General features: G+C 35.5%; 1 protein-coding gene, 1 long non-coding RNA gene and 1 pseudogene across 2 annotated transcripts; 2 read left to right on the forward strand and 1 right to left on the reverse strand.

Moving 5' to 3' along the window:
• The first annotated feature begins 14,999 nt into the window (after positions 1–14,999).
• On the forward strand, positions 15,000–16,816 carry LOC139495517 (uncharacterized). Its single transcript, XR_011657377.1, has 3 exons — positions 15,000–15,458; positions 15,701–15,864; positions 16,526–16,816. It is a non-coding gene; the product is annotated as an uncharacterized lncRNA (long non-coding RNA).
• Positions 16,817–16,841: 25 nt separating this feature from the next.
• LOC139495516 (uncharacterized) lies at positions 16,842–19,805 on the reverse strand. Its single transcript, XM_071283776.1, has 4 exons — positions 18,759–19,805; positions 18,123–18,223; positions 17,478–17,609; positions 16,842–17,055 (listed from the first exon to the last, which is right to left on the reverse strand). Exons 1-4 carry the CDS (start codon positions 19,803–19,805, stop codon positions 16,869–16,871), a joined length of 1,467 nt encoding a protein of 488 aa, XP_071139877.1. The 3' UTR covers positions 16,842–16,868.
• Positions 19,806–25,049: 5,244 nt separating this feature from the next.
• Positions 25,050–27,970, forward strand: LOC139494220 (uncharacterized; annotated as a pseudogene).
• Positions 27,971–28,000: the final 30 nt, after the last annotated feature.

Raw genomic sequence — 28,000 nt, forward strand, 5'->3', positions numbered from 1 at the left:
CTCGCAAGGTAGTTTGCTTTTATAGCTGACTATGCGGTATGGGCTTTGCTCCCTGTTGAAGGCCGTACGATGACCTAGAGTTGTTAATGTCTGTGTAAATTTGGTCTCTTGTGTGTGGACAGTTGTCTCATTGCCAATCATACCACATCTTCTTTTTTTTTATATCAGCCCGCCGATTTCTCTCAATTCTATAAATAAGCTCCAAGAGTATTTGTCAGCATCAAACGTTAGACTTTTCGCAGAAGTTAGTTTTCAAGGTCCACAACTTTTTAAAACTGTTTTATTAGTTTCCTACCGACGAAGTCAAGTAGGACTTTATGTGTGATATTACTTACTGTGGCATAATCTGTGTTTATGAACTGATGTTGATGGTTTATCGTATGCCCTTTGATACGGAAATGCTGTCCTTTGCTCATAGTTTGGAAATACTTTTCCTGTACAGTAAGTTTATACAAATTACTGTTCAAGTATACGTAGGTGTTTCCGATTTGGCCATATGCGGTCGGTAGATGTTGCTCATTTTACCCTGATGTCCTGAAAAAAGAATTATAAAAAAGTGATTTCTGTATCGCCTTTAAGGTCCCTCAATTTTAGTTTCTTGAAGGGCACTTCTTTTCCCCTAGCTCTCATTCTTTTCTTTCCTACAGGTGATGCCTGCAAAATTACATACACTATATATCTTTGTATAAATATGCATGTAAAGCTAATATGTTTGCACAAGAAAATTGTTGATATAGATCAAATTTTAGTTAATTGATTATTATTGAATGGTCACAATACAGAGAGGTTTTATTTCAACGGATTTCTGACTGTTAGACAAAAGTATTATTAACATGTCAGGTGGTTTAAACTGATGATGGTTTTTGTTAGTACTGTAGTCCTGATCAGTAGACGGGTGCCGCATGTGGAGCTGGATCTGCTTACCCTTCCGCAGCACCTGAGATTACCCCTAGTTTTTGGTGGGGTTCGTGTTGTTTATTCTTTAGTTTTCTATGTTGTGTCATGTGTACTATTGTTTTTCTGTTTGTCTTTTTCATTTTTAGCCATGGCGTTGTCAGTTTGTTTTCGATTTACGAGTTCGACTGTCCCTTTGGTATCTTTCGTCCCTCTTTTATCATTTATATATTGTCATTATATATATTTATATATACACTTGTATATTTTTCAGGACATTGTACATGGATATTTCTACAATATTTTAATAGATAGTATATATATATATTCGGGAAACTGCAGGGGTATATACTAGTACGACATTTATATCCCCAATTGGAACCTCAAAAACGTCAGTATAATACCGGTTACTATGTGACGTAGTCAAAATCTATGGGACTGTCAGAGGCTCACAGAGGGAAAATAATGACGTGCGTCAGTTAATAATTCTTTTTTAATACAAAATAACGCAATTTACACTTTTAATTCTTAAATTTAATGCTGAAAGTGTAATTATAAATTATAACATACACGATAAAATTAAGTTTTCACAGCAAATTAGAAAATCCTTCACGTATGCCGAACATATCAGGTTGGGTTTTTTTTTCAACATATATGTGTTGATCCTGTTCTTGTACTTTCCTCCAGTCAACAATATTACCAATTCCACGGCCTCTTCAATTCAGATCTTTGAGTGCAGCATCTGATGTCAACGTAAGACTATCGATGCACGATTCCGGCATAGCTACATTACATATTGCTTGGATGGAATCACTGGTGATAGGTAACCGACTGAGTGCGTCTGCATCTGCGTTACTTTTTCCAGGTCTGTACTTGATATCAAAAGTAAAAGCTGCGAATCCTGCTAGCCAACGGTGTCCTGTGGCGTCTGACTTTGCAGTTGTCAATACATAAGTGACTGGATTATTGTCTGTGTATACTGTGAAGTCTTGTCAATAAAGGTAGTCTCTACCCTTGTCACATACTACCCATTTCAATGCCAGAAATTCTCTTTTGTGTGGTGCATAATTGCGTTCAGCCTTGTCGAGTTGACTGGCATAACTGATGACTCTTTTCATTCCCTGCTGTTTCTGTTAAAGAACTGCTCCTAAGGCATCTCCAGAGGCATCAGTATAAAGAAATACGGTACTGAACCATCTGCATAACCAAGGATTGGTGCACTTACTAGGTGGTCTTTCAGAAACTGGAATGCCTGTTGGTGTAGATTATTCCATATCCACTCTCTAGATGACTTGGATTCAGGCTTCTTCTTGTTTGGTGCCGGAATCAAATCGGTTAAAGGTCTGCTGACTTTACTGAAACTCTGTATGAAGCGTCTGTCATTTTTATGATTTATTACGTTAACGCTTGGACTGATTCGGGTGTGTCTATTCTGAGTTGGTCTTAGCATTATGTATTCGGGTTTAGTTTACTGTAATTAGTTCATACTTCAGTTTCATTATGTATATCTCTTTCATATTTACTGAAAAAATGTTACCGAGGAAATGATGCAATTTTTAAATAAAGCTGTGGTGTTTCAATTATACCCTAACATTCCTATTTTAATTTTAATAATTTCTTCAGGTACATAAAGACAAGGATATTTACCAGCTCTAGAAGTACCAATGTCATTTGTATGACGTCTTTTTAAATTCTCAAAACATATAAATTATTACGATACAACATAATATATATATAGTGACTGCATAAAGCAGCAATCATTTGATTTTCATACCAGCATATATCCCGAGAAGAGGTTATTCAAAAACATACCAGACCTTTAGCTCAGTCAATGTTTGGAGGAATAGCGAGTTACAATGCAATTCTTGTGCTAGATGGTACCTGTATATATGTGGACAGGATCAATAATTTCAATTTCCAGCGAAGGTCATACAGTACACACAAAGGTAGACGTCTTGTAAAACCAATGATTGTTTGCACATGTTTTAACATAGCCTGCAATTATTTACAATGATTTTATACCAGTTGTTATATTCTAATAATGTGTATGCTAAAGATATAAAATGTATAATACTATATATTGATATGTTATTATTACATGAATTGACAACCGACTGTTGTTTATGTGACTCCACACAAATTGACTGATACAGCAACAGGGAAAACTTGCACCATTGGATAAGATGGGTGAGTGACTCCTACAGTCCTACAGCTGAATCAAGATTCCTTTGATCAAGAATTCAAGAGGAAGCAAACAAAATATCCTCTCTTATTCATTTGATTGTGTTTAAACAAATTATCTCTTGTAGAGGTAATTCATGCATTCCCAGAAATTAAATGTTGAAGGGAGTGATGAATTGGAGTTCTTTAGCGACTTTTGGGCTAAAGTGGTGGAGTATTATGATGAAGTAACTAAAAAAGATAATTTAAGAAAATGGGACAGAGTGAGGTTACTGCTTGCTTTTCACACCTACATAACTTGATTCTACATACATGTTAGGAAATGCCATTTTAAATAGGTAAGCAAGCACAGAAAGATATTTAGCATTTAACATATCGGAAAATAATTGGTAAAATAATTTATTCTCCAGTATCTTTACTACAGGAAATTCAAAGTAAATGAAAATATCTACTTACACATTATATTTATAATACATTAATCTAATAAGTGCAGGCTTAGTCAGTAAGTATCATTCAGTGCCCATCTATTTATTAATTCATTTACATGGCTTAGTACTTTATAGTTTTTGTAGTTTCATGAGTTATCACCCCTGTTCTATAAATTTGCAACAATTACCAACAAGTTTTTCACTAGAAGTAGGTTCCAATACATTTCATAATCAATTTGAATAATTTTAAAAATCAGGAAGGTTGGACCAATGGGTCTATAAAACCGTGCAAGTTTGGATGGAAACACTTCATGAACACTTCTTAGAAAAATCCAGGATATTGAATTATGCATGTCACCAAATATATAGATTCAAAAACATAACATACCTATTTCTTATAACAACAAAGAGTTATATTTACACCCTTCACAACTAAACTGTCCATGTGATAGGTTAGGGAGTGGTGCTGCTACCAAGTCATCAAAGAGGTACTGCTATGAACCGGATTCATAAATTCAATTAGTATTGCTATCTTGGCTGTCCTGTTAAAAATTAATTCTTTTTAAAATTCAAACATTTTTTTGTTGTTATTGCTTTTAATGATTTGTTCTCATAGTTTTGTTTCTTTCCATTTTGATTGAAAGGCTATGTATGCCTGGAAAGGCTCACCGGAGCTGAGGTTGACTTTCCCCAGAGAGTCCCAACGCTGATGCCTCTGTAAAAGAGCAATTAACTCCACCTGCGCCCTCCAGTGCATGAGCAGTGCCTACATCATTGTGTGATCGAAATAAAGGATGAAAGTATTTTTGCTGAACAATATGTTTCTTCTTGAGATCAGGTGATATTGAGGGGGAGGCGTTTGAGGGGTTCTGATGCCGAAATCCTGAGATCCCAAATCTAAAGAAATTTAAATCCAGTCATCCTGTAAAAAAAAGGATCCCAAAATGATCAATCCTGATATTCAGAACTTAGATAACCTGATATCCGATGCTTGGGAAAAAAGGTTCTGCCTTATATGTTATATATGGGACACAGAACTGTTCCTGCATGTCTATGTAATATATTTCTATGAAAACGGAGGGGTAACAGAATCCTAGCAACAACAAAAGTATTAAAGTCACCCAAAGGAAACAGCATGGCTAAATACAAATAAGAAAGGTTTCAGAAATAATTACCATCGACTGTACAATGGCTGCATGATGTTGCTAATCCCTCTTTAAGTTGAACCAACTCGTTTACGATGACCTCATTATACTTATTCAATTTCTTAGGAGCACGTGGTCCTACAGAGAAATAGTTCATATACACTAATAATTAACACATACTTCATCTGTGAATCCTGTGGGACACTGAACTATAAAATATTTGTTGTGGAATCCAGACTATCCACTTTTTCAAAAACTAACCAGAACAATCATAATTCACATATATGTATTTTAACACCATGCAGTACGGAACTACACAAGTAACTACAACGTCAAGAAAGAATTCGTCATCCGGCAATGCACAAGTTTGATAAAGTTATGCTTCTATCAAACACGGAAATTTAGGGCCGATCCAATATTTTTGATGAACAAAATACTTGCAAGTCTCAGGCGCTTGCCGGATGCACAGTTCTAGGATAAACCCCCCTTTTTATTTCTCAACAATCATTTTCACTTTTTTAAAAGTCTACATGTAAGCTGCCCGTAGTTTGAGCACGTTTGCGATTGAATGTGTTTAAGCCATTTTTATTTATTCTTTGTAATTATTATCCACGGAGGGGATGCTGGTAAGATTAAATGATTTACTGAATGAGGGATCCACAGTAGATCGTATATCAAAAATTTAAAATTTGTTCCTTAAACTCTTGTTGTTATACCCACTGTTGTAAATTTTATATATGCTGGTACTCAAATAGTGAGACACCATGCCACCGTGTGACATTAATTTATTATTAACCTTAATTGGCAAAGTTGCACATACTGCTTTTTTTTTTTAACTCAACACTCTTTTCTTGTTTTTTTTGTAATTTCATCATAGCCCCCCCTTCTCCCCTTAAAAATAAATGGTAGCTCCCATAATGTCGTTTTTCTAATATTATTTATTCTATACATGTCAGTCGCCCTCTTTTTACACACAGACCTGAATTAAGTAAGATTATTTTGTGCTATATATCAATAAGTGAGGGGAGTAGGAGGGGTCCTGATCCCGAAATCCCGGGCTTAAAAACACGAAATCCCGAGGTCCTGCACTTAAAAATCTTAAATCCCGACAACCCGAAATTTCAAAAAAAAAAGAAAAGAAAGTGTCAATCCCGAAATCCCGAGCTTAAAAATACCCGATCCAAGAGTCCCGATAACGGTCCTATCTCCCCTCATAAGTGCTATCAGTTAATATGGTTAAATTTATTACCCGAAATCAATCCAAGTAGAAGAGTGGTACCAGTCTTTGACCTCAGTTGATGTGGTAGATTCAGGATCAGACTAGACTGTGCCCAAATGCTGTACGACCCTTGGCTGATGATGTGATGGAAGGGGTTAAAACCGTCTGAACAGTAGAAAAGGGCTATGGCATTCTTCCCCATCTCCTTGCTGAAAGTTGACCAACTAGATGTGTAATGCAGGTCTGATATGAAGCGTGCTTTTTCTAGAATGCAATCCATCAAGGCTGTTAGTCTGGCCAACGATTACACCACTCAGAGCAATGTATTTAAGCAATTTTGCGCCTGTCCCAAGTCAGGAGTCTCTTACCTTTGTTAGTCTTTTCTTATTTTTAATTTTAGTTTCTTGTGTAAAATTCTGAGTTTATCACTGAACTAGTGCACATTTTTTAACGGGACCAGCTGAAGGACGCCTCCGGGTGTTTCTCGCTACATTGAAGACCCATTGGTGGACTTCGGCTGTTGTCTGCTCTATGGTCGTTTTCTTGTCGCTTTGACACATTCCCAATTTCCATTACCAATTTTATTTATTCCTTTTAGTGTTGTTTTTTTTTATTGCAACAGCTAATCAATGTTAGTTCTCACTTTGATAAACGGTAATTTGTCCATAATTTAATGTATTTATCGGTAGTGTATGATGTACAAGTGAAGTAATCAAAGATACCAAGAGACGATGAAAACTGAACAAAATTGGACTGAAGCCCAAACATTTGTCAACATTTTAGAAAAAAATTAAAAGATTTTTATTCAGTTTTGAATGTTTTTAAAAAATCATAGAAATGATACATGTTTGTACATGTGAAAGGTAATGCAAAATTAATGGACATACTTGAATACCTTTTACATATTTATATTTATATTCGTATTTAATTTTTTTAAGATCTTGTTAATTCATTAATCATTTATCTTTCAGATATAATTTACAGAATCACTTTATGTAATGTAGATCAAAAGTAATTGGCAATGAATAAATCTATCATCCTTATACATATCAAACATCTAATATACACATTTGTGTATTCAATTATGAGGTCAAATACTTATGTATTAAGAATTGGATGCATATTGGAGTGGTCTGTATAATTATGTAAGAATGAGGTTGATAGGTAATGTGGTCAATTTGATTGAGCAGTTTAGGAGGTGGGGCATTGTAATTAAAGGTCCACCTGGTCTCTGATTGTTAAGTGATAATGACAGTGGTCAATCATTCAAGTGGAATCAATACCCACTTACCTAACCAAAATGTTTTTTAAAAAAGCCTGCACATCAACACACCTTAATAACATACATTCTTGAATGAACTGCTCCAATAATATACCCAGTTTTTTTTAAGTTTGTTTGTGTATTATGTGCACATACATGAGAACCATAGGGAACTATGTTTTAGTGTGAATACATTTAGTAACAGTAGCTAACCTGTCCTGTTGTTCGGGAGGGTGGTGCCTAAGTAGAGATTTAGAACAAGTTTTAATCTTTCCAAAAATCATTATTGTGTTTTCTTAATAGTATTTATGAAGTCAGGGATTTATTCTTCTTTTTTTTTATTTAAGTCGGGGAACTCTCAGGTATTTAAAGTTTTTACAACTGATATACACCTGTCCTAAGTCAGGAATCTGATGTACAGTAGTTGTCGTTTGTTTATGTAATATATACGTGTTTCTCGTTTCTCGTTTTGTTTATATAGATTAGACCGTTGGTTTTCCCGTTTGAATGGTTTTATACTAGTAATTTTGGGGCCCTTTATAGCTTGTTGTACGGTGTGAGCCAAGGCTCCGTGTTGAAGGCCGTACTTTAACCTATAATGGTTTACTTTTTTAAATTGTTATTTGAATGGAGAGTTGTGTCATTGGCACTCACACCACATCTGCCTTTATCTATATGATATCTATAATACTAAAATTACGAGGTCCAATTTGTCAGCCGTCATCGGGTAAAAACGACAAATCAAAGAATTCAACTCTATATATAACTAATATAGGACAATGGTGTAGCTTAAAAATTACTCCACTCCAGACCCTTTTGTTTTCCACATAATTAATATTGCCAATAATTAACAAGTTCCGGGTCGAATCCGATACCGATACCAATATTCGTGAACCTGTTAGCTATTACCTTATCTGTACGTTCCGCATTTGACAGGCGCACCACCTAACGGTGTATTTAGGATTTTGCTACATATACACGGGTCATAATCAAAGGGCTGACACTACTACATGTGTTTGGACTTTTGATTTTGCCTTTTGATTTTCCCTTTTGAATTTTCCTCGGAGTTCGGTATTTTTGTATTTTTACTTTTTACTAAATTCAATCATTGTCAAATTGTTCCCTATTGTAGTTTTATTCAGCAATCAGCAAGACTTTCTAAGATAACTAATATAGGACAATGCTGTTGTTTAAAAAATACTCCATTCCTGGATAGCCAGGACCTTTTGTTTTCCAAATAATTAATATTACCAATAATTGATAAGTTCAAGGTCGACGGGTTCAAACAGAAAGATTTGAAAGCAGAGAAAACTTTGTATCTTATAATTGACATGACTTTATCAGATGACAATACTAATTACTAAAATAAGGCTTAGGCATAGTTATATACTTTAATTCAGTCACGGACCCGCGATATCACGGGTGTGTACTTGTAAATCTAATGATTTTAATATTTTTTAGATCATCAGCAGGATAGCCAAAGTACACCTATCATGCCATTTGGAAATTCAGAAAGTAAGATTTTACAGAACATACTATCTTTATCATAGTGTTGAAGATACATGTATGTAATGGTCTAATGGATATGTTCCTTACGTCGTAACTACAATCCCATTCCCTTTCATGAATTTGACCTACCGAATTAGACTATTTACCGGATTTGTAATCACATAAGCAACACGACGGGTGCCGCATGTGGAGCAGGATCTGTTTACCCTCCGGAGCACCTGAGATCACCCCTAGTTTTTGGTGGGGTTCGTGTTGTTTATTTTTTGGTTTTCTATGTTATGTCATGTGTGCTATTGTTTTTCTGTTTTTCTGTTTGTCTTTTTCATTTTTGGCCATGGCGTTGTCAGTTTGTTTTGGATTTATGAGTTTGACTGTCCCTTTGGTGTCTTTCGTCCCTCTTTTAGATTGTAATGGTATCCCAGTTTTATTTTCTTGAAAAATCCAAAACACAAATTGTCCTATCAAATTCAGTCTAATTATCTGCCCTTGATTTTAAAAGGATTTTTTTCTTGAAATTTTAAATATACTTTACCGCACTTAACTTTCGGAGAGTTTAATCTTAAAATTTCAAGTTTAGGTGTTTTGTTGTATATTGAATGCTACTTGGTAAAATACTTTTAAAACAAATGGGATGTTCAGATTGATTGATTGATTGTGGGTTACTAAACCTCCAGTTGCAAATATTTCATGCATATTCAGGACGAGTACAAGTTCACATTAAATACAATAGGAAGGTTGATACATTAGAGGCTATCTGGGATGATGGTCGGAGAAATTTGGACTGCCACCGGAAAAGGAGGGTATATTGGATAGGGACAGAAATTTTGCCTTGAAACAGGCCACCTACGGACCCCTCAAAGAGTTGTTCCAAGGGTTATTAAATTGCAAAAAGTGTGGCACTCTCTTTACACGAAGCATCAATTTTTAACGTCCCCCTTCTGGCCGGACGTGACTGTGGACTTGATACATCCGCTTGGTCCCCTATCAAAACTTACATAAAGACAAAACATTCGGTTATTGACCCCTTGTCCTCTATTCATTTTCATTTGTCATTTGTTTGAAAAGGCAAAAATCTACTTTGAAGCACATCTGTAACTGTGTAAAGCATATCTTAAACATTTAATAACCATACTTCCATTTCCTTCCATAGCTGCGTAGACTTCTGCTTTGTTCCCTCAACATTTCTCTATCTGTTGTTATAATTAGGGTTACTGTAATATTAACCTTGTTTCTAATGTTCTGTTATATTAAATGCTGCAGGTCCTAGATGTGAAAAAGAAAGAACTTGCTGTAATGGATCCCTTGAGGGAACAAAGCAGAAGTCTACGCAGCTATGGAAGGAAATGGAAGTATGGTCATTAAATGTTTAAGCAAAAGCACACTATCTACTGGGATCTTGGATAACCAAACTGTTATTTTCTAAAGCAATTTTCTATTTATATACTGTGGTAAGCTTTAACAAACAAAATACCATATGTTTTATGTAAATGACACTGTTGACATATACATTTAATATGTTCCGTGCTTTCATGTAGTGCATTCCATGATATTCAAGGGATTGTCACATTTCCTGACCCCTACTTTCACTTCTTGAACTATTTTTTTTTTGCGTAGGTAAACGGTATTAATATGCTATATATCAGTGGGATTTCTGTTCCTATCCTAGCGACAGAATTATCCTCGTGCTGAACGCCCCGGACGCTATACAGGTGCAATTACACAACAGAAGATGAGACAGACATTGATTATGGTGGAAACACGCCGCTTGTAGTTATGCTACCAATACCAGAAACATTCACATATCTGAATTTGCCAAAAATATAAAATACTGAAGTTAATATAGAAGAACTGTCATAACATTAAATATGGATTGATTGATTGATTATTGGTTGCTTAACGTCCAGTGGCAAATATTTCATGCATATTCAGGACGAGAACAAGTTCACAAAAAATACAATATGTAGGTTGATACGATAGAGGCCATCTGGGATGATGGTCGGGGAAATTTGGACTGCCACTGAAAAATGAGGGTATCTTGGATAGGGACAGACATTTTGCCTTGCAGCAGGCCACCTACGGACCCCTCCAAAGAGTTGTTAAAAGGATTCTTAACGTTCAAAGAGCGTGGCACTCTCTCTTTACACGAGACATCGGAATTAACGTCCCCAATCTGACCGGACGTGACTGCGAACTTGATACATCCCGCACAGCCAAACGGACGCCCCACTTCTGCAAGCGTTTTACTCCCGGTCGGTAGAAGACCAAGTGACCATATTTATATTCCCCAGTCACGCTTAGGGGGATTGAATATGGAACTAAAATCTATGGCATCCCTCTGGAATATGGATTTAAACACAGGAAATACCTGAAATTTATATTTTGAAAAATAAAAAAGACGAATGTGAATTAAGTAGAGGAGAATAGCTCCATGACGACAACAGACATCAACATGTGCAAGCTACCTATTAACTGTCACAAAACAACATACCCTGTGCTTAACAACATGAAACGACAAAATTATTTTCCCATACCTGTGTGATGACAAAAAAATAATTGACACTTCTTGTACCTGGTGTTAAAAATATGAAATTTAAAAAAAAATTCAGTAACAGGGATTGTTAAGTTATTTGCTAATTGTGTGAATTCTTAAAATCAAAAATAGATATTAAAATGACTAGAAATCTTTTCTATGACTAGATTACTGTAATCAAAAACAGAAACAGAAAAATGAATGACATACAATTTACTCGCAATGTTGAATCAATGGGGGGCTATATTTTTATTCTATGCCTACTTTTTTTTTGTCGACTTCGGCGAAGAACAATCTATTTTTTTTTGCGACAAACCGAAAACATTTTTTTTCTTTCAATTTTAGCATTACATATAGTGGCAAAACGTTATAAAGAAATGATAGAGGAATTAATTGTGGTCTCGGGCCCACTTGACGGAAGAAACGTTTGTCATTGACCCATAAGTGTCAATTATTTTTTCTACGTCACACAGTTATTGGAAAATATATTTGTCGTTTATAGTGTGAAAAAAATGATACAACCACTATGTTCTGTCAGTTATCTTTCGATTAGTTAATCCGCTCCGAGTGCAGTTGAAAAGTTCCGAAAAAGAGAGCTAGGGGGAAAAGTCCCAGAACATAACTTATATGTTGGGTCAATCATCCATTCACATAGCACAACTAGTAAGGCAAATTTAAGTTGCATTTCATTACTCATTTAAAACGGAATAAGTTGTATGTTTTTACCAATTTGGTATTCACAGTACCCTTCAGAGAGAGAAAAATACTTCTTCCGAATGTGGGTACTTATTAAAATGTCAATTTTAGATTAATGAATAACAATAAATTAGAACTTATACCTATATTTTACTTTGCATCAATTCTCAATTCATCTTTTTACTTGTTTGGTATTTTATATGAGCGTTACTGACGAGTCTTATGTACACGAAACGCACGTCTGGCGATCTAAATTATAATTCTGGTACCTTTGATATCCTTTTCTCCAAATGGAACTTTGTGTGACTGGTTGAAAAACCAACGGAACTTTTCAACCAGTCACACCAAGTTCCGTTGGAACTTTTGGGCTAGTTCGTAAGTAATGGTTTAGACTTATTTGCCAAAGAGGTTCTTTGTAACTAGTTGATAAGTTCCTTTTGACTTTTGTTATCAGTATATTGGTTCCCCTTAAAAAGGACCAATTATAATATTTTGTGCTTAATACATATAATATGGGACAAAGGGTAGGCATCTTTTCGGGTGAAATTGTTAAGGACTCTATAATCTATACAGAATCTCCAAGTCTGGTTCCTTTTCCTACAGAGTTCGACTGGGGAACTCCAGGGACTATTAATGTGCTCTATAATGCTCTTTCATGTCATATTTTAACATTTTGTCAATTTCTTGACTAATTATGTCTTTCCAGACAAGAGCAACTCTCCTTGGGGGAATTTGGATGGCCCTGGCTTCACCAGTATCTGAAGTTTGCTTAACAATGTCCGTGCGACTTAAGTTTCCTTCCCAATAAATTTTCAAACGATCTGAATATTCAATTATACAAGATCTGTAATGAAAGAAATTGGTTTAAAGTTATACAATGTAGTCAATACTTGGCATCTTCAATACTGGCTGATTCTTCAAACACTTTAACGATCATCTTTTTCGACTAAAACGGCGAAACATACATATAATTCAAAGATGGACACTTTCAAAGCTTCACTGTGTATTGAAATATCATACGAGTTTGTGAAAAATCCTAAATCAGTAACAATTTTGATTATTTAACTCACATTTTCCCTGTCTTTCTGTTCTGTAATGTTTGGCTGCCTCATCAATTGCAACCAGAAAATCTGGTGTCTTCTTTCCATTAAGGACGCCTCCAATGCCCTTCCTGTACTTTTGAAGTCCTTCTGTTAGCATTTCAACAAGGTAATTTGAAGCTGTAGTTGGCTCAAGTCGCGAAAATTCTTTCAAAAGCTGCAATAAATATTGAAACAAGTATAATATATATTGGGTCAAACCTTCATTCATAGTTAATGCAAGATATTTTTCAAACATAATTGTGTGCTACTTAAATTCATGTTGTTAGCTATATAGGGTTAAGAAGCATAATCATTAACAATTTCTTTAGTTTTATCTTTGTTATGTGTGCGTTAAATAGTCAATGGATTTCTCACAATCATCTTTTAAATTAAAAAAAATATTTTTTTCGTCCCAAAGTCTGGTGTAAGCCATGGGCAAAGCTCAACCAAATTCCTGACACTAATTTTGTCTTATACTATCTGTTTTCGCCTGTAAGGGAATGTTAAGTTATTATTTTTTTGTTTACATTTTCCAAGACTTTGTATGTTATTCATGCTCTCTTTAAAGCTATTTTGAATGAATATAATGAGACGTATCATTTTCTTTCAATGGAATGTCTGGAAGGTATCTACCCAACCTCCAGGTAAAGTTGTTTTTATATCCGTCGGACTTCTTCTCTAGTGTTATCACTTTCTTTATTCTTTCCTCAATGGTGATAGGGGTATAGAAATATGGTCACTTGGTCTTCTCCCGACCGGCATTGAAACGCTAGCCGAAGTGGGGCGTCTGTTTGGCCGTGCGGCATGTATCGCAGTCACGTCCGGTCAGAAGGGGGACGTTAAATCCGATGCCTGGTGTAAAGTCCAATATACCCTCCTTTTCCGGTGGCAGTCCAAATTTCTCCGACCATCATCCGAGATGGCCTCTATTGTATCAACCTACATATTGTATTTATTGTGAACTTATTCTCATCCTGAATATGAGGACGACCCCTCGTTAATGTAATTAAAGTTAAATGATCGATCTTCTTGAAGTTTATTGAACATTGCATGCTGTTAATTGATTTTGTGTTATTTAAATGAGTTATTTTAGGAAACAGTTCTAGATACATATATTTTATTATACAACCGTCGAAGATATTCTTGTATGAATTTATGTATTTAAAATTGTGTCAACATTTTTGTTAATGTCCAGTGGCAAGTTAAATCCATATTCAGAACGCTGAATGTGTTTTTGCAATAGTCGAAGAGGGGGCTTTGGTTGATTGTATAGGGATTCATTGGAGCAAGACTGGGGCGGACCCCCTCTTATGGCAGTCAGTGCCCTCCCCCTTTATGAAAATTGCTGAATCCGCAACTGTAAGGGAAATTATTCGGCCATCCTTATCACACACATTATCATTCTCCTTTAACAAAAAACTTTATCGTTTTTTGTGGTCAGTGTTACAAAAAATAAACTGAGATTTTTTCAAAAACTATTGAATTCAAACAGGGGAAGAATTAAAGGCCAGGGAGTCGCCCCCCCCCCCTCTCCCCTAAAAATGTGGTTGATTATATTTGGATTCAATGGATCGTGACTGGAATGATACAATTTTGTATAAAAATTATTTATATAATTATACAAACATTTTTAATTATGTTGATTTAACTTTTTATTTCGTGGAGATTTTGTACTCAATTCATTTTTCTTAATTTTTGCTTTTTATATTCGATTGATGCTTTTTTTTATTTTAACATGTACTATACATATTTTTTTGTTTTTGATTGGCAAACTTCGTTGGTAACTAAAGAAGCATTTACTTTTTATGGATAAGTTGTTTGTAGAACACGATTAATAGTTAAAGGGGCATAAATGTTAACCCTTGTCCGACCGTCCGTACGTCCCGATCTTGGTTAGGCTATGTGTTTAGGTCCGTTTTTTTTTGGATACTAAACATGATATATCATTGGTACCTGGTCAGCAGAGAGACATTGGATTCACTTTAGATATGGTCAGTTTAACCTTTATGAAAATAATAAATGACTGGTTAAGTTTTGCGTTTAGGACGATATCTTAGAAACTGGATAAAGTAAAGCAGTGGTATCTGGCCTGTGGATTGTTCTTTGGTAGTATAACATGGTTCACTATTACTAAGGTCACTGTAACCTACATTCAGACACACACTACTTTGGTTAAATTTTACATTAATTCAATTTTCCTGGATACTGTTTCTAGTCAGTGGCTGGGTCTTTGATATGACTACAGGTTTCATTATCAATAAGGGCGCTCTGACTTTTATTTATGTATCAATTACTCTGGTATGATGTTTGTATGGAAATCAATATGAAACCCATTGGGGAATTTTATGTTCCATAGACAAACTTTCTAGTTTGGAATATATTTTAGAATTAAATATAACTAGTTTATAATCGCTCCTATATTTTAGAACAAAGTACTGCAGCTGTCGATGGGTCCATCCTGGTTTTGACAACACCACAGGCAAAAAGCACACCTAACTTGATAGATTCTTCAGGTATTGTAACTTTGGTGGTTATATGCACCTTTGTAAAGTTTGTAAATGAATGATTACCCCTCTTAGTTTATCTAATTTGCTTTGAATTCTTCTAGCCTTCACAAGTATAACTTTGCTGTATCCTAGAATGACACTATGCTCCCTTAATCAAGTATCACCACATGAACTACATGATTTGTGAAATGTATCATAGTTATCAATTTCTAAACAGAAAACATATAATCTTTCCTTTTATTTTACAGCTAAATATGTGTGTGACATCTGTGGTAAACATTACCGGTCCAAACAGGGGATGTTGGACCATATGAAGAGAGAGCATGGGACACCAAATTTCACCTGCACCCAGTGCCAAAAAAAATTTATATCCCGCACTTTGTTCCGGTCCCACCTCCTTAACCATTCAAAGGTATTATTCAAGGAAAACAATATTTTATAGCACAATTTATCCCAAAGATAAGATACCTTGTAGGTCCTTAAATAAATACCGGTCTCTAAAATGAAAATGCATTAACAAAACAGAAAAGTTCGGCAAATATTTATTGACCAACTTAGTAAAACAATTGTAACAACATTCATTTTGATGACATTACATGAAGGAAACAAATACCTACGAAATAACCCAAAAGACGTATACTCTATGGGAAACGACTGAAAGAGTCAAATAACAAAAATACCGAGCTCCAAGGAAAATTCTAAATAGAAGGCCCTTTATCAAATGGCAAGCAACTCTCATATTTCTGACTTGGTACCGGCATTTTCTTATGTAGAAAATGGTCGATTAAACCTGGTTCAAAAGGTAGCTTAACCAATCACTTGTACGGCAGTCGCATAGTCGGAATAGACACTTCCAGGAACACACACACATAGTTTAGCAATTTTGAACAAATGTTTAAGAATGAACACTTATCATGAATATTCGTATATTGTGATTTCAGATCGACTTTAAAACGGCCATTTAACTAAGAAAATTTAACTTCTCAAACACAATTAAATTCTTTCTTATTACCGCATATGTATGTTGGCCACATTTCTCCTTTTTTTCAGAATGATTTTCTTTTTTATTTCAGGACAAACAGTACAAATGTGGAGATTGTTCAAAGCAGTATGTGCATAACAAGGATTTGGTCAACCACATAAATGCAAAGCACAGCGACACCATTTATAAATGTGACACCTGTCAGCTAAAATTTTCATATAAAAAAACTCTGTTTGAGCACTGCCAGGCAGCACACGGTAACAAAACCTATGTGTGTATCATGTGTGATGCCAGTTTTCGATATAGGTCGAACTATAGAAGACATCAAAAAAATGTACATCAAATGTAAATTGATAAAAATAATACACTGATAACAAAATTACTTGGCTTTTTTTATTTTTTAATCACAGGGTGCATTATTTTTTGTTGAGATGTTAGATGTCTGTTAAATCATCATCTTTCAAACCAAATCTTTTGTGCGCTAAAATACGTTCCTCGTTAGTCCTGTGATATAACCTTGCACCCTCTGCACCTCTACCGGGAGCACCAAATTCTGAAATAATACCCTTTTTCCTATTTAGACAACTACTCTTCCTCTCCATTTTGTCAAAGAAATGAGATCTGAAACCAAAGAAAGTCTTTAGTAGTTACATATTCATGTCAAAAATATTCAGTAGGTTAGTGAATGGGTTGAATTGTTATCTAATATATATATATATATATGTTAGTGTCTCGAATATATTGATCAAATTAAAAAGACAGTACAAGGTACAAAGAGAATTAACAACTTCGATTTAAGAAAAACTACGCCTTTCTTATTTTTTATGTTTTAGGTCTATTTTGGTGACAAGTTTCGATAGCCTACTAGTATTTTCGATATGCTCTACAAAGTCTATAATGTTTTTTTACAATTGATTTGGAAAGAGCGTCGCTGATATATCTTTATTGGACATTTACAATCTCCTTATAGTTTTCAAGCTAGTCTGAAGCTAACAGCTGATAAGTGCATCAAATTAGCTTATATTGAATAAAGTCGTCCTTACCCTACTTGAATATCGTGTGTATCTGTATTGGTGTCGTTTGTTTCATTCCCTTTATCACAAATTGATTCAGGATCATCTAACTTGTGTTCAGGATATACTCGTAATTTTTTAGATGTCTTCATGTAAAATTTGCTGCAAAAGAATAATTACAGATTCTAACAAAAGTTGAGAAATTTGCTCAAAAATGTTGTTTATAAATATCAATCTTTAAATTAAATTATTGATAACTGATCACACTTTGAACTGACAAGCTAACACTTAAAAAAGACTTGAACTTGTTTGTTGTTGTGTTTCAATATTTGTTTTTCGTTCACTTATTTGTACAAAATGAAATATCTACATTTGTCATTTTGGGGCCTTTTACAGCTGACTATGCGGTATGGGCTTTGCTCATTGTTGAAGGCCGTACGGTGACCTATAGTTGTTAATTTCTTTGTCATTTGGTCTCTTGTGAAGAGTAGTCTCATTGGCAATTACACCAAAACTGTTAATTCTATTTGTTATGTTTCCTTTAAGACATCTAGTTAATATGTTATTGATTGAAATAAACACAACTTGTCATTTACACTTGTTATGTGTCCTTGTGTTGTTTTTCATAGACCTGGTATATATTTCTTTGGTAACTTTAATTCTAATCGGTCTTACCGGTCAGAATTTAGTCTTTGGCTAAATAAGTATACAGCAGAACCTAGGGCTATCGGGATGTCGTCCGGTCTTAAAACGCCTGTCCCCTTTGGGTCATAGTCCTAAAAAATAGATATATTGAAAATAAAGGGATATAGAGTAAATGAACATGGGACAAAATCACACAAAATACATAGAAAGAATGTAAATTATCAATGAACAGGGCTTTTATTCCTGTTCTTCATCTTGACAGTCGATGTAGTCTTGAACGAATCATTCAGATCATATGTACAACGATATCAAGAACTGTATACACAGTTCAAAGATCCTCCCATTTCATTAGGGACTTTTAATGTTGATTTTTTTTTTTTTTTACTTTTTGGTATCCTCTCTACTTCATAGTAAAATTCCACAAAAGCAACCAACTATGACAAACAAGTACTTTTATCAACTAATCGTTTGGTTTATTGTTTCGGAATTCAATAATTGCGACCCTGAGCAGTACTTATTATTTTAATTAGATTAAATGTGCATATTAATAGGATTGAAATGGAAAACAAAGATTATTAATGGACAATGTCTTCAAATTATAATCATCGGGTTATTGATATCTTAAAATTACTCAATAATTATCTAAATTTCATTATCGATACATACCTGAAATCCAGAGAAAAAGGTTTCAGAATCCAGACTGGTGATAGCTCTTTGGTTGTATGTTCCAGTTTGAACCATGTCATATAGCTGCAATCTTCTGTCGACATTGCTCATAAGGCCTTCAAACTGAGCCAATGGTAAACTAGCAACATATGCACCAGGCGGCGGGAAATGTCCAACTTTCAGGAACGGTAACAGTTTATTTCTCATTGCCAACAGCCAATCAATCCTGAGGTCAATAGGAACCCCTGCCTCATCAATTGCGCTGTACCAATTCCTGATGAGCTGACACCATTCCGCTTCATGATTAAATCCCAATATTTCCATTTCAGCTTGTACTTTATTGCTAAATGTTGTATGTGCAAAGGCGTTTTTTTGTCTATCACGCAATTCTTTCGCAATCTCTAAAGATAGTCCAGTACCATTGGTTTTATAATTCTCAGCGACCTTCCACCATGCCTCACTGTAAACCCCCATGTCATGCAATCCTTTGGAGCAGCATCTTGATCGATTGTTCACAAAAATGTGATGTGGATCGATGATTGGTTGAAGTAATTGACCATTTATTTCCGTTGGCTGAGCATACCACTTTGATATGCAGAAAGTTTTTCCTGTGTCAGTCCTCATTGTTCCCTTGCCATTAAAGCAATTACTGGCTTCCCATTCCATGAATTCGTCCGGAAACGTAAGTTGAGCATAAGCTACGTTTACTGCCAGAATCGGCCATTTCAAGATATGATTGGTAACTAGCGCCTTCAAACATTTAGGACTTGATGTGGGTTGTGGTAATTTTGATCCATCACCATAAATACAACAAATGGAATTAACAAGGTTTGGTTTCAACATTTTTGTATACTCATTTTTGTTCTGTGTGAGACTTAAAATTGTTCTCATTTCATTTACGGTGAATGATTTTCTTATCGCTTCAGCATTTGAAAAGCATGTTTTGAATTCGTCAAGAGACACTTCATTCCATTTAGAATTCGCTATCGTTGATGAAGCAATTAAAACAACTAATGCCATCTCAAAGTCGGTTTCAATAGGAAACATTGATTCTTGTTCAGGAGGGGTGTCATTCTCAGTCACTACTTCACGCGTTTGGTTTCTCCCTTCTGTGCATGACGAACAGAATCAATTGCTTCCTCATTCATTTCAGAAAGGACATCTTCTGGGATGTATCTTAAAACGTCAAGATCTTCTTGTTCGTCAATTTGGTTAACATCATTAGGTAAAGGGTTTTGTGACATGTCTTGGTTGCGTTTTGAATGTACCTTTTTAATTGCTTCTGTGATATTAATCGCTGACGGCAATACTTTTAGATCAGTTTTTGAAGTTATGATAATTTTACCATTTACAACAATATCTTTCTGTACCTCAAAATTTGCTTTCAAGCTATCATCATCAGTTATTTCTGGAAACTTGTTCAGGTTTAACAAGGTCGAGATTTTTGTAGCTCTATCAATCTTTTGTACCTTTTCCCAAAAAAACTTCATGAACCTTAAAACTGTGAGAGGTCGCCCTTTGTCGTCTTCGACGGCCAATTCAAGAAACTGTCCATCAAATGCCACTGCTTTAACACGTAAGTCACGACTCTTGCATTCACCAACAGCTTTGATCAGTAACTTTCTAACAATGTCCATAGTCAGACTATAACCCGGTAAGGCATATTGTATGGGAACTGCATAGTGTGCGGTTTCATTGCGTGTGCTCATTCTGTCAATATCCGACATAACTGTTAACAAGATTTCTTTTGATGGCCTTCTAAGTATCTCGTAAGCATCTTTAAGCTGACTGGTTGCGGCATCTAATGTCGACGAAATGTCTTCTAGCGTCATACGCGGGTTTAGATTGATAGCTGGTTCGCTATTGTGAGAGCCAAATACATGATCTTTGTCATTGGTGGACGTGCATGAACACGGTATACTCTTTACAGATGGAAATTCTGCTACAAACGGACAGGACTTACTATATTCGATAAGTCTCTGCAGGAGTATTTTCTGCTCCGGTTTATTTCTTGATGGTCTTCGGGTGTCGTCATTTTTATATAATTCATTGATGGAATCCCATATCTCTCTCCATATTTCATCATCATAGACTCCCTCTATTACAGTTGCACTTTCGGGAGTGTAACTTATATAACAGAATTTACCGCATTTCTTTGCTGCCATCTGACTAAGTAATTGAGTAGAATAGTATTTCGGTATTTGATAGTGCACGTCAGTTGTCCGCTCTTTTCCTGGTTTGGGACATTTAAACTCAAAAGCCATTTGTACTTTATCGTTGTTATCAACACCGCTCCCATCCCCACTGATGACAGCATAGGAATCACCAATACTTATAACTTCACAGCCGTCTTCTCTATACACCAAGTCTGGAAAATATACAGGTAGGATTTTACTAACTAGAGTTCCCAGTGCATTAATTTCTTGAGAGGTCCCATAGTCAAATAACTCTTGGAGTTCTGCTGATACTGGCGTTTCCTTCCCATGGAAGGCTTTATCGTAATGTTGTTGCTGTTCTTTTAGTGTACCTAATCCAATTCCTCTGAATATTGTGCTTCCAGTTATGCGACTCCCTTTACGCAGTTCAAACCATTCATCACCTCTTTGTTAAATCATGTTTGCTGTTTGAGGAGAAACAATAATATCTCCAGAAAGAGACTTTAAACATATGTAATTAGTCTGGTGGATGAGATTAACTACACTCTGGCTTCCAATAATATACTGATGTCCTGTTCCATTTATACAAGCTACGATATATCCAAGTTTGTCTACCGAGCCAAGCAGTTCCTTGATTGTTGCTTGGGAGTGAACAATTTTAGTTTTGTAAAAACTTATAGCTGGCGCCACCTTGCTCGTTTTCCAGTCTCCTTCAACCTGTTTTAAGAGATTTCCCAATGCGATCTTTTTTTTTACAACCAACTCACGCAGTTCTCTGATTCTATTACTCATATCTGTTATAGATATCAAAATTGCAGTTTTCATTATATCTTGGTCAACTTGTTGAATACTGTCAAGTTCTTCAAGGCCGTCTAGAGACATCTTATCAGTTGCTTCCTTTATCTCTTCTATATTTCTTATTTCTGCTGCTATTCTCGCTTTTCTCTCTTGAAGTGCTGGTGGCGATTCAAAACCACACATATCTTCGTCGCCGAGTTTTCCAAGACCTACTGCTAACTTCTTTCCGTCAATAGACAACTTAACATCCTGGCCCTTGTGGGTGTTTGCATATGCATCCAGGGGTAGTTCCATGATTCCAGGGGTTTCTGTACCTGCAATGTATTTGGCAGACTCCCTTGCAAGGATTGTATCCGACGGCACAGCGAAATTAATCTTACAGTCTATGGGTCGACGAATTAATTCCCATCTGTTCCTTGACTTTTATATCCTCTAAAAAAATTTATTCCTTTGCCTTTGAAAAGTTTTTTTTATTGTTAACCAAAAGTCAAGAGTTTCTTTACTGTACCTTACTCCAAACACAGTTGAGTTAGAATAAAATTTTCCGATGTCCAAAAGCAGATGAAAGGCAATATTTTCAAGTAGAGTTCCATTTGAAATGGCGGAGAGAACACTATAAAAATCTTCTAGTCTTCCAATCTTAGAAAGATTCTCTAAAACTTCTGGAAGCAGCTGAAAAAAATCGCTGTTCGTCGTCTGTGACTCTGTTTCGTTCGTTACTTCTTCTCTTTGCTCTGATATTGATTCTTTTTGTTTTGATGGTCTTTTATAGCTTATCTTTTTCTGATGAATATCGATGTACGGTTTACATCCATCGTCTATCTTTCTTTTAATTTCTGAAATCTTAATGCCATAGTGGAGAGATCTGTATGCCTGACGTCCAGTGGATTCATCCAGCACTTTCAATCTGACACTAAAATTGCTAGGTCCAGCATGGTTTCTTATTGTATGTTCTAGAATATCCTGAGCAACTGAAGATGTTCTGTTACAGACGTAACACATAAATTCATCTGAAAAAAAACATAAAAAATGCTTTTATGTCGTCCATTTATCTATATTTCAAAAGGGCATTTTGCCTTCCTATTTTTTAGCAGATATTGTTATATATGTAATATATGTAGATGTAGCCGTTATGTGCAACTATATTTTGTTTTGTTTGTAAAATTTAACGCTTGCCGCCAGTCTTCAGTCTGTTGCTCTGCCATAGCTTGATCAAATAAGGTTTGGTTGGCAACAAATATTACACAAATCGCTTATAATGAAGCGATGAACACGGATGTGTCGAGACCAATTAAAGGCCTGTCAATAAGTTAGTAAAATATATCAGATTTCACGGTTATTTTTTCGAATGCATTTGGATTGTAAGTCCTTGAATTGGTATTTTCTAACATTGTGATATTATTGTGAGTATACATTTTTTCCGTTTCCGATATTTGTTTATTTTTTGACGATTTTATGACAGTTTTATTTCCAAAAATTGATTTTCCGAACCATTTAATCGAGGATAATGAACAACGTAGAAACAACAAGCTTATAGATACAGTTACGGATATCCTTTTCTAAACGTTGATCACAGTTACGGTTATCCATTTTTTCAGTTACCCTTATCATCGCGTTTTTTTTGGATTGCTGATTTCTGTCTCAAACGACAGAACTATGAAAAAAAAACGGCAGTAGCTCCATTTCAAATTTAGTAATACGTTTAAAAAGACATAAAATACCCAAAAATGATGCATATTTATTACAAAATCGACAAATGAAATATTTACCTGAAACATCGTCTGCCATCTTGGGATATACGTAACTGCAGTTACGGATATCAGTTTTACCCCAGTGATGATCGCACAGTCTCATTTTGTTAGTTATACAAAAAGGCTTAAAAAATAATATATTTCTTAGATTAAAAGGTAAAAAGTATGGGATTGGGTGTTTAGTTGGTACACGCCTTCACACTTTATCGTTTCATTAAAGTCAGCTTCATAGTTAGAACATCGCACTTCAGCGTAGATATCAACAAGTCAACGTCACAATGTTACCATCGCACTTCAGCTCAGACCATCGAGGTTCAGCGTAGACCGTCGCACGTTAGCGTGACCAACGCGGTTCCGAGTCCTACACTTGTAATAACATCAACCATGAAAGAAATTCAACCATGAAAGAAATTGACCTATATTTAGATAACTAATACTTTTAATTGCATTGATTGATTGATTGTTGGTTGCTTAACGTCCAGTGGCAAATATTTCATGCATATTCAGGACGAGAACAAGTTCACAATAAATACAATAGGTAGGTTGTTACAATAATGGCTATCTGGGATGATGGTCGGGGAAATTTGGACTGCCTCTGGAAAAAGAGGGTTTATTGGATCGGGACAGAAATTTTGCCTTGCAACAGGCCACCTGCGGACCCCTCAAAGAGTTGTTGCAAGGGTTCTTAACGTGCAAAGAGCGTGACACTCTCTTTACACGAGGCTTCGGATTAACGTCCCCCTTCTGACCGGACGTAACTGCGAACTTGATACATCTGTCACAGCCAAACGGACGCCCCACTTAGGCAAGCGTTTTACTGCCGGTTTGGGAGAAGATGATTGATTGATTGATTGTTGGTTGCTTAACGTCCAGTGGCAAATATTTCATGCATATTCAGGACGAGAACAAGTTAACATGTTCTTTGGTTTTCTATGTTGTGTCATGTGTGCTATTGTTTTTCTGTTTGTCTTTTTCATTTTTAGCCATGGCGTTGTCAGTTTGTTTTAGATTTACGAGTTTGACTGTCCCTTTGGTGTCTTTCGTCCCTCTTTTAACAAAAAATACAATAGGTAGGTAGTTGTAATAGAGGCCATCTAGGATGATGGTCGGGGAAATTTGGACTGCCACTCGAAAATGAGGGTATATTGGATAGGGACAGAAATTTTGCCTTCCAACAGGCCACCTACTGACCCCTCAAAGAGTTGTCGCAAGGGTTCTTAACGTGCAAAGAGCGTGGCACTCTCTATACACGAGGCATCGGATTTAACGTCCACTTTCTGACCGGACGTGACTGCGAACTCGATACATCCCGCACAGCCAAACGGACGCCCCACTTCGGCAAGCGTTTTACTGCCGGTCGGGAGAAGACCAAGTGACCATATTTCTATTCCCCAGTCACCCTGGGGGGAGACAATATTTACATGTCAATTTGTAATTACCCTTCAAAGTTCATGGTTCACAGGTAGCCATTTGCATAGTTCAAATAAGATTGTTTACCCCACGTGATATCCATATATGGTGATTTACAATATTACTTACCTGTACAGGTAAATTTTTGAATGAAATACAAGTTAATCAATTTAATAATGAGGTAGGAAAATATTTCTTATAAGACCAAGCTAAAACGTAATTAAGATAAAAAAATATGAAATTTACTCCAAACATTATAATTGATCATAGGTTTAATTGTTCCATTCATTTAGAATACACATTTTACAAGTACATTTATATATCAAGTCAAGAAATGTACATTGACCTTTTATTGAAAAAAAAATCACATTTAAAATGATTTAAAATACTTTAAGTTGTTCTTACTTTGAGGAGGCAGTCCTACTAAAATCATTATAATTTTGCAACAATATTTTATTTTTTGTTGATGTAAAATTATTTATATTCTTTTATTTTTTCCAGGTATGTTGTTAGTGGACATGTGCAGGTTGTGCTTACAAATCAAGTATCTGATGACTCACCTTGTATTGCCATTAAAGACAAAGTGACGCCATCTCAACGTGCCAGGGAAAAGCCACATCAACCCTGGGTCTACTTAGATAAATAGTTATAAAGTACCAGGATTATAATCTTATACGCCAGACGCGCGTTTCGTCTTCATAAGACTCATCAGTGACGCTCAGATCAAAATAGTTAAAAAGCCAAATAAATACAAAGTTGAACAGCATTGAGGATCCAAAATTCCAAAAAGTTGTGCCAAATACTTTTCTTATAAAGCCAGTGCGTCAGTGTATTGTGCACACTGTACATGCATGACAGGGTAAGTTAGATTAATAGTATTTGTTTTTATTAAATATAATATATATATATATATATATATGTTTGTGCACAAGCATGCTTAATTAATCTAGAATTACTAATAGAAAGTAAACATAAAAAGATTTCATGCTGTAAGGCATATAGAATTATTATTCTTCGAATAAAGGAATTAAAAGCAAATAAGAAATGTATAATAAAAAGGATCGATATAGGCAAAATACTTTATTCCAACTTTTATAACATGTACAATGTAACCTTTAAGGGTATGTACAGCAAAATAGGCAGTTTACAGCCAAATTATGGTAATGGTGTTTACATATCTGCGTTATTTGTAAGATATAAGTTTATTGAAATACCGAGTAATCTATATATGTTCTTGCTTTGTAGGTTGGGTGAAGTATGCAGCCATGTTGGTGCACTTCTCTTCAAGATTGAAATGGGAGTAAAGATGGGGCTAACTCTGTCAAGCTCGACAAGCAAGGCATGCCAGTGGAATAGTACATTTAGAAAAGAGGTAATTTTAATTATATTTTAATAAAGTGTAATTACTATTAAAGGAATTATATTTATATACATGTACAATGTAGCAATTTAGATATAAAAACAAAGATTTGGTATGATAGCCAATGAGACTATAATACATGTACATGATTATATTTTTACATTATTGTATATAATCGATTGAGATGAATGAAATAATGAATCAAAACAATGCTTTTTTTTTACATTCCGCCATTATGAATAAAAATAAGTTGTATACAAAAAATAAGGTGTGATGGGCCTCCATCCCAGACCATATTTTCCTAACAATTATAAACAGTGTGAGTGCACACTGCAAAAGTACTGAGTCAGTTACAATGTATGATGTGAATAAGGAAAAATATTTCTCTTTTTTAAACTATCTGATCTTAAATACTTATCATTTATTTTAATCTTTCAGGTGATACCTGCTACAGTGACAAGATATTTGTGACAAAATCAAAGGCAAAAGAACCAAAGAAGTTGTCTCTATTCAAGCAGATGGCTCATCTTTTCTTCCACAACCTGAAGTCCTTGATGAACTATATGCTCTGGTACCAAATGTTCCATTTTTTACATCAGTGACAGCACCCTCACAGATTGTAGAGAGTCAACCAGTAGCAACTTAAACAGAAACGTATCCTAAGCAATTGCAATCACTACAAGATCCAGACATTTCAGACATCAACATTGACAGTCATTGCAAAGACATTTTCTCCGGCTACTTGTGTTCAGACTACTAATCTACAAATTTAGAAGCCGAAACAAGGAACCAAGCCATTAGCCCACTATGGTTTCAACACTGTATGGGGCGTGTTACAGCATCTAAGGCCCATGACGTTTGGACACGCAAAGACACCACATCACCTGACGTTTTAGTCAAGCGCATTGTTGGGTATTCATCATATGACCTGTCCAAAAAGCTGCTGTCAAGTGGGGAGTCGACCACGAAGAAGAATGCAGACAAGCCTATATCACCAACCAAAACACACAACACATTGATTTTGAATGTAAGGTTTTACTATTAACAATCAACACCCATTCTTGGGAGCCAGTCCCAATGGCATTACCAACTGTCAGTGTTGTGGTAAAGGACGAATTTAGATTAAGTGCCCATACAAGCATAAGGACATTACTGTTATGCAAGCTGCATCATCTGATAAAGACTTTTGTTTGGACAAGTCTCTACACCTCAAGACCAACCACAGATACTACACACAGGTTCAATTCCAGATGTTCATCCTCCAAATGACATTTTGTGACTTTGTTGTCTACACTAAGTGTAAGCCTTCACCCAGTATGGTCATAGTAAGAGTGCCCATTGATGTGAACTTTTGTCATGCCTTAATAAGCAAATGTGAACTCTTTGTGAAGACGTATGTAATAAGGGAGTTAGTCACCAGACAGCTGGAAAACCAACAAGCCACAACACAACCACCAGAAGAAAACAACAACGAAAAAAAGACATGGTGTTTATGTGCCGAACCAGAATACGGCAGAATGATCAAGTGCGACAAATCTGAGTGTCCGTATCAGTGGTTTCACTACAAGTGTGTAAATATCCGACGAAAGCCAAAGGGAAAGTGGTATTGTTTGAGCTGCAGTGAATAGACTTGTACTGAACATTGTGTTATTTTGACTTTGTTATGTACAGATTAATGCTAATGGTTGTAACCAATGTATTTTGTGGGGTTTTTTTTCTGTACACATATTGTCTCATTACTGCTTGCATGATTTATTGTGATAAATC

The sequence above is a fragment of the Mytilus edulis genome, chromosome 11 (assembly GCF_963676685.1).
Source record: "Mytilus edulis chromosome 11, xbMytEdul2.2, whole genome shotgun sequence".
Lineage (NCBI taxonomy): Eukaryota > Metazoa > Mollusca > Bivalvia > Mytilida > Mytilidae > Mytilus > Mytilus edulis.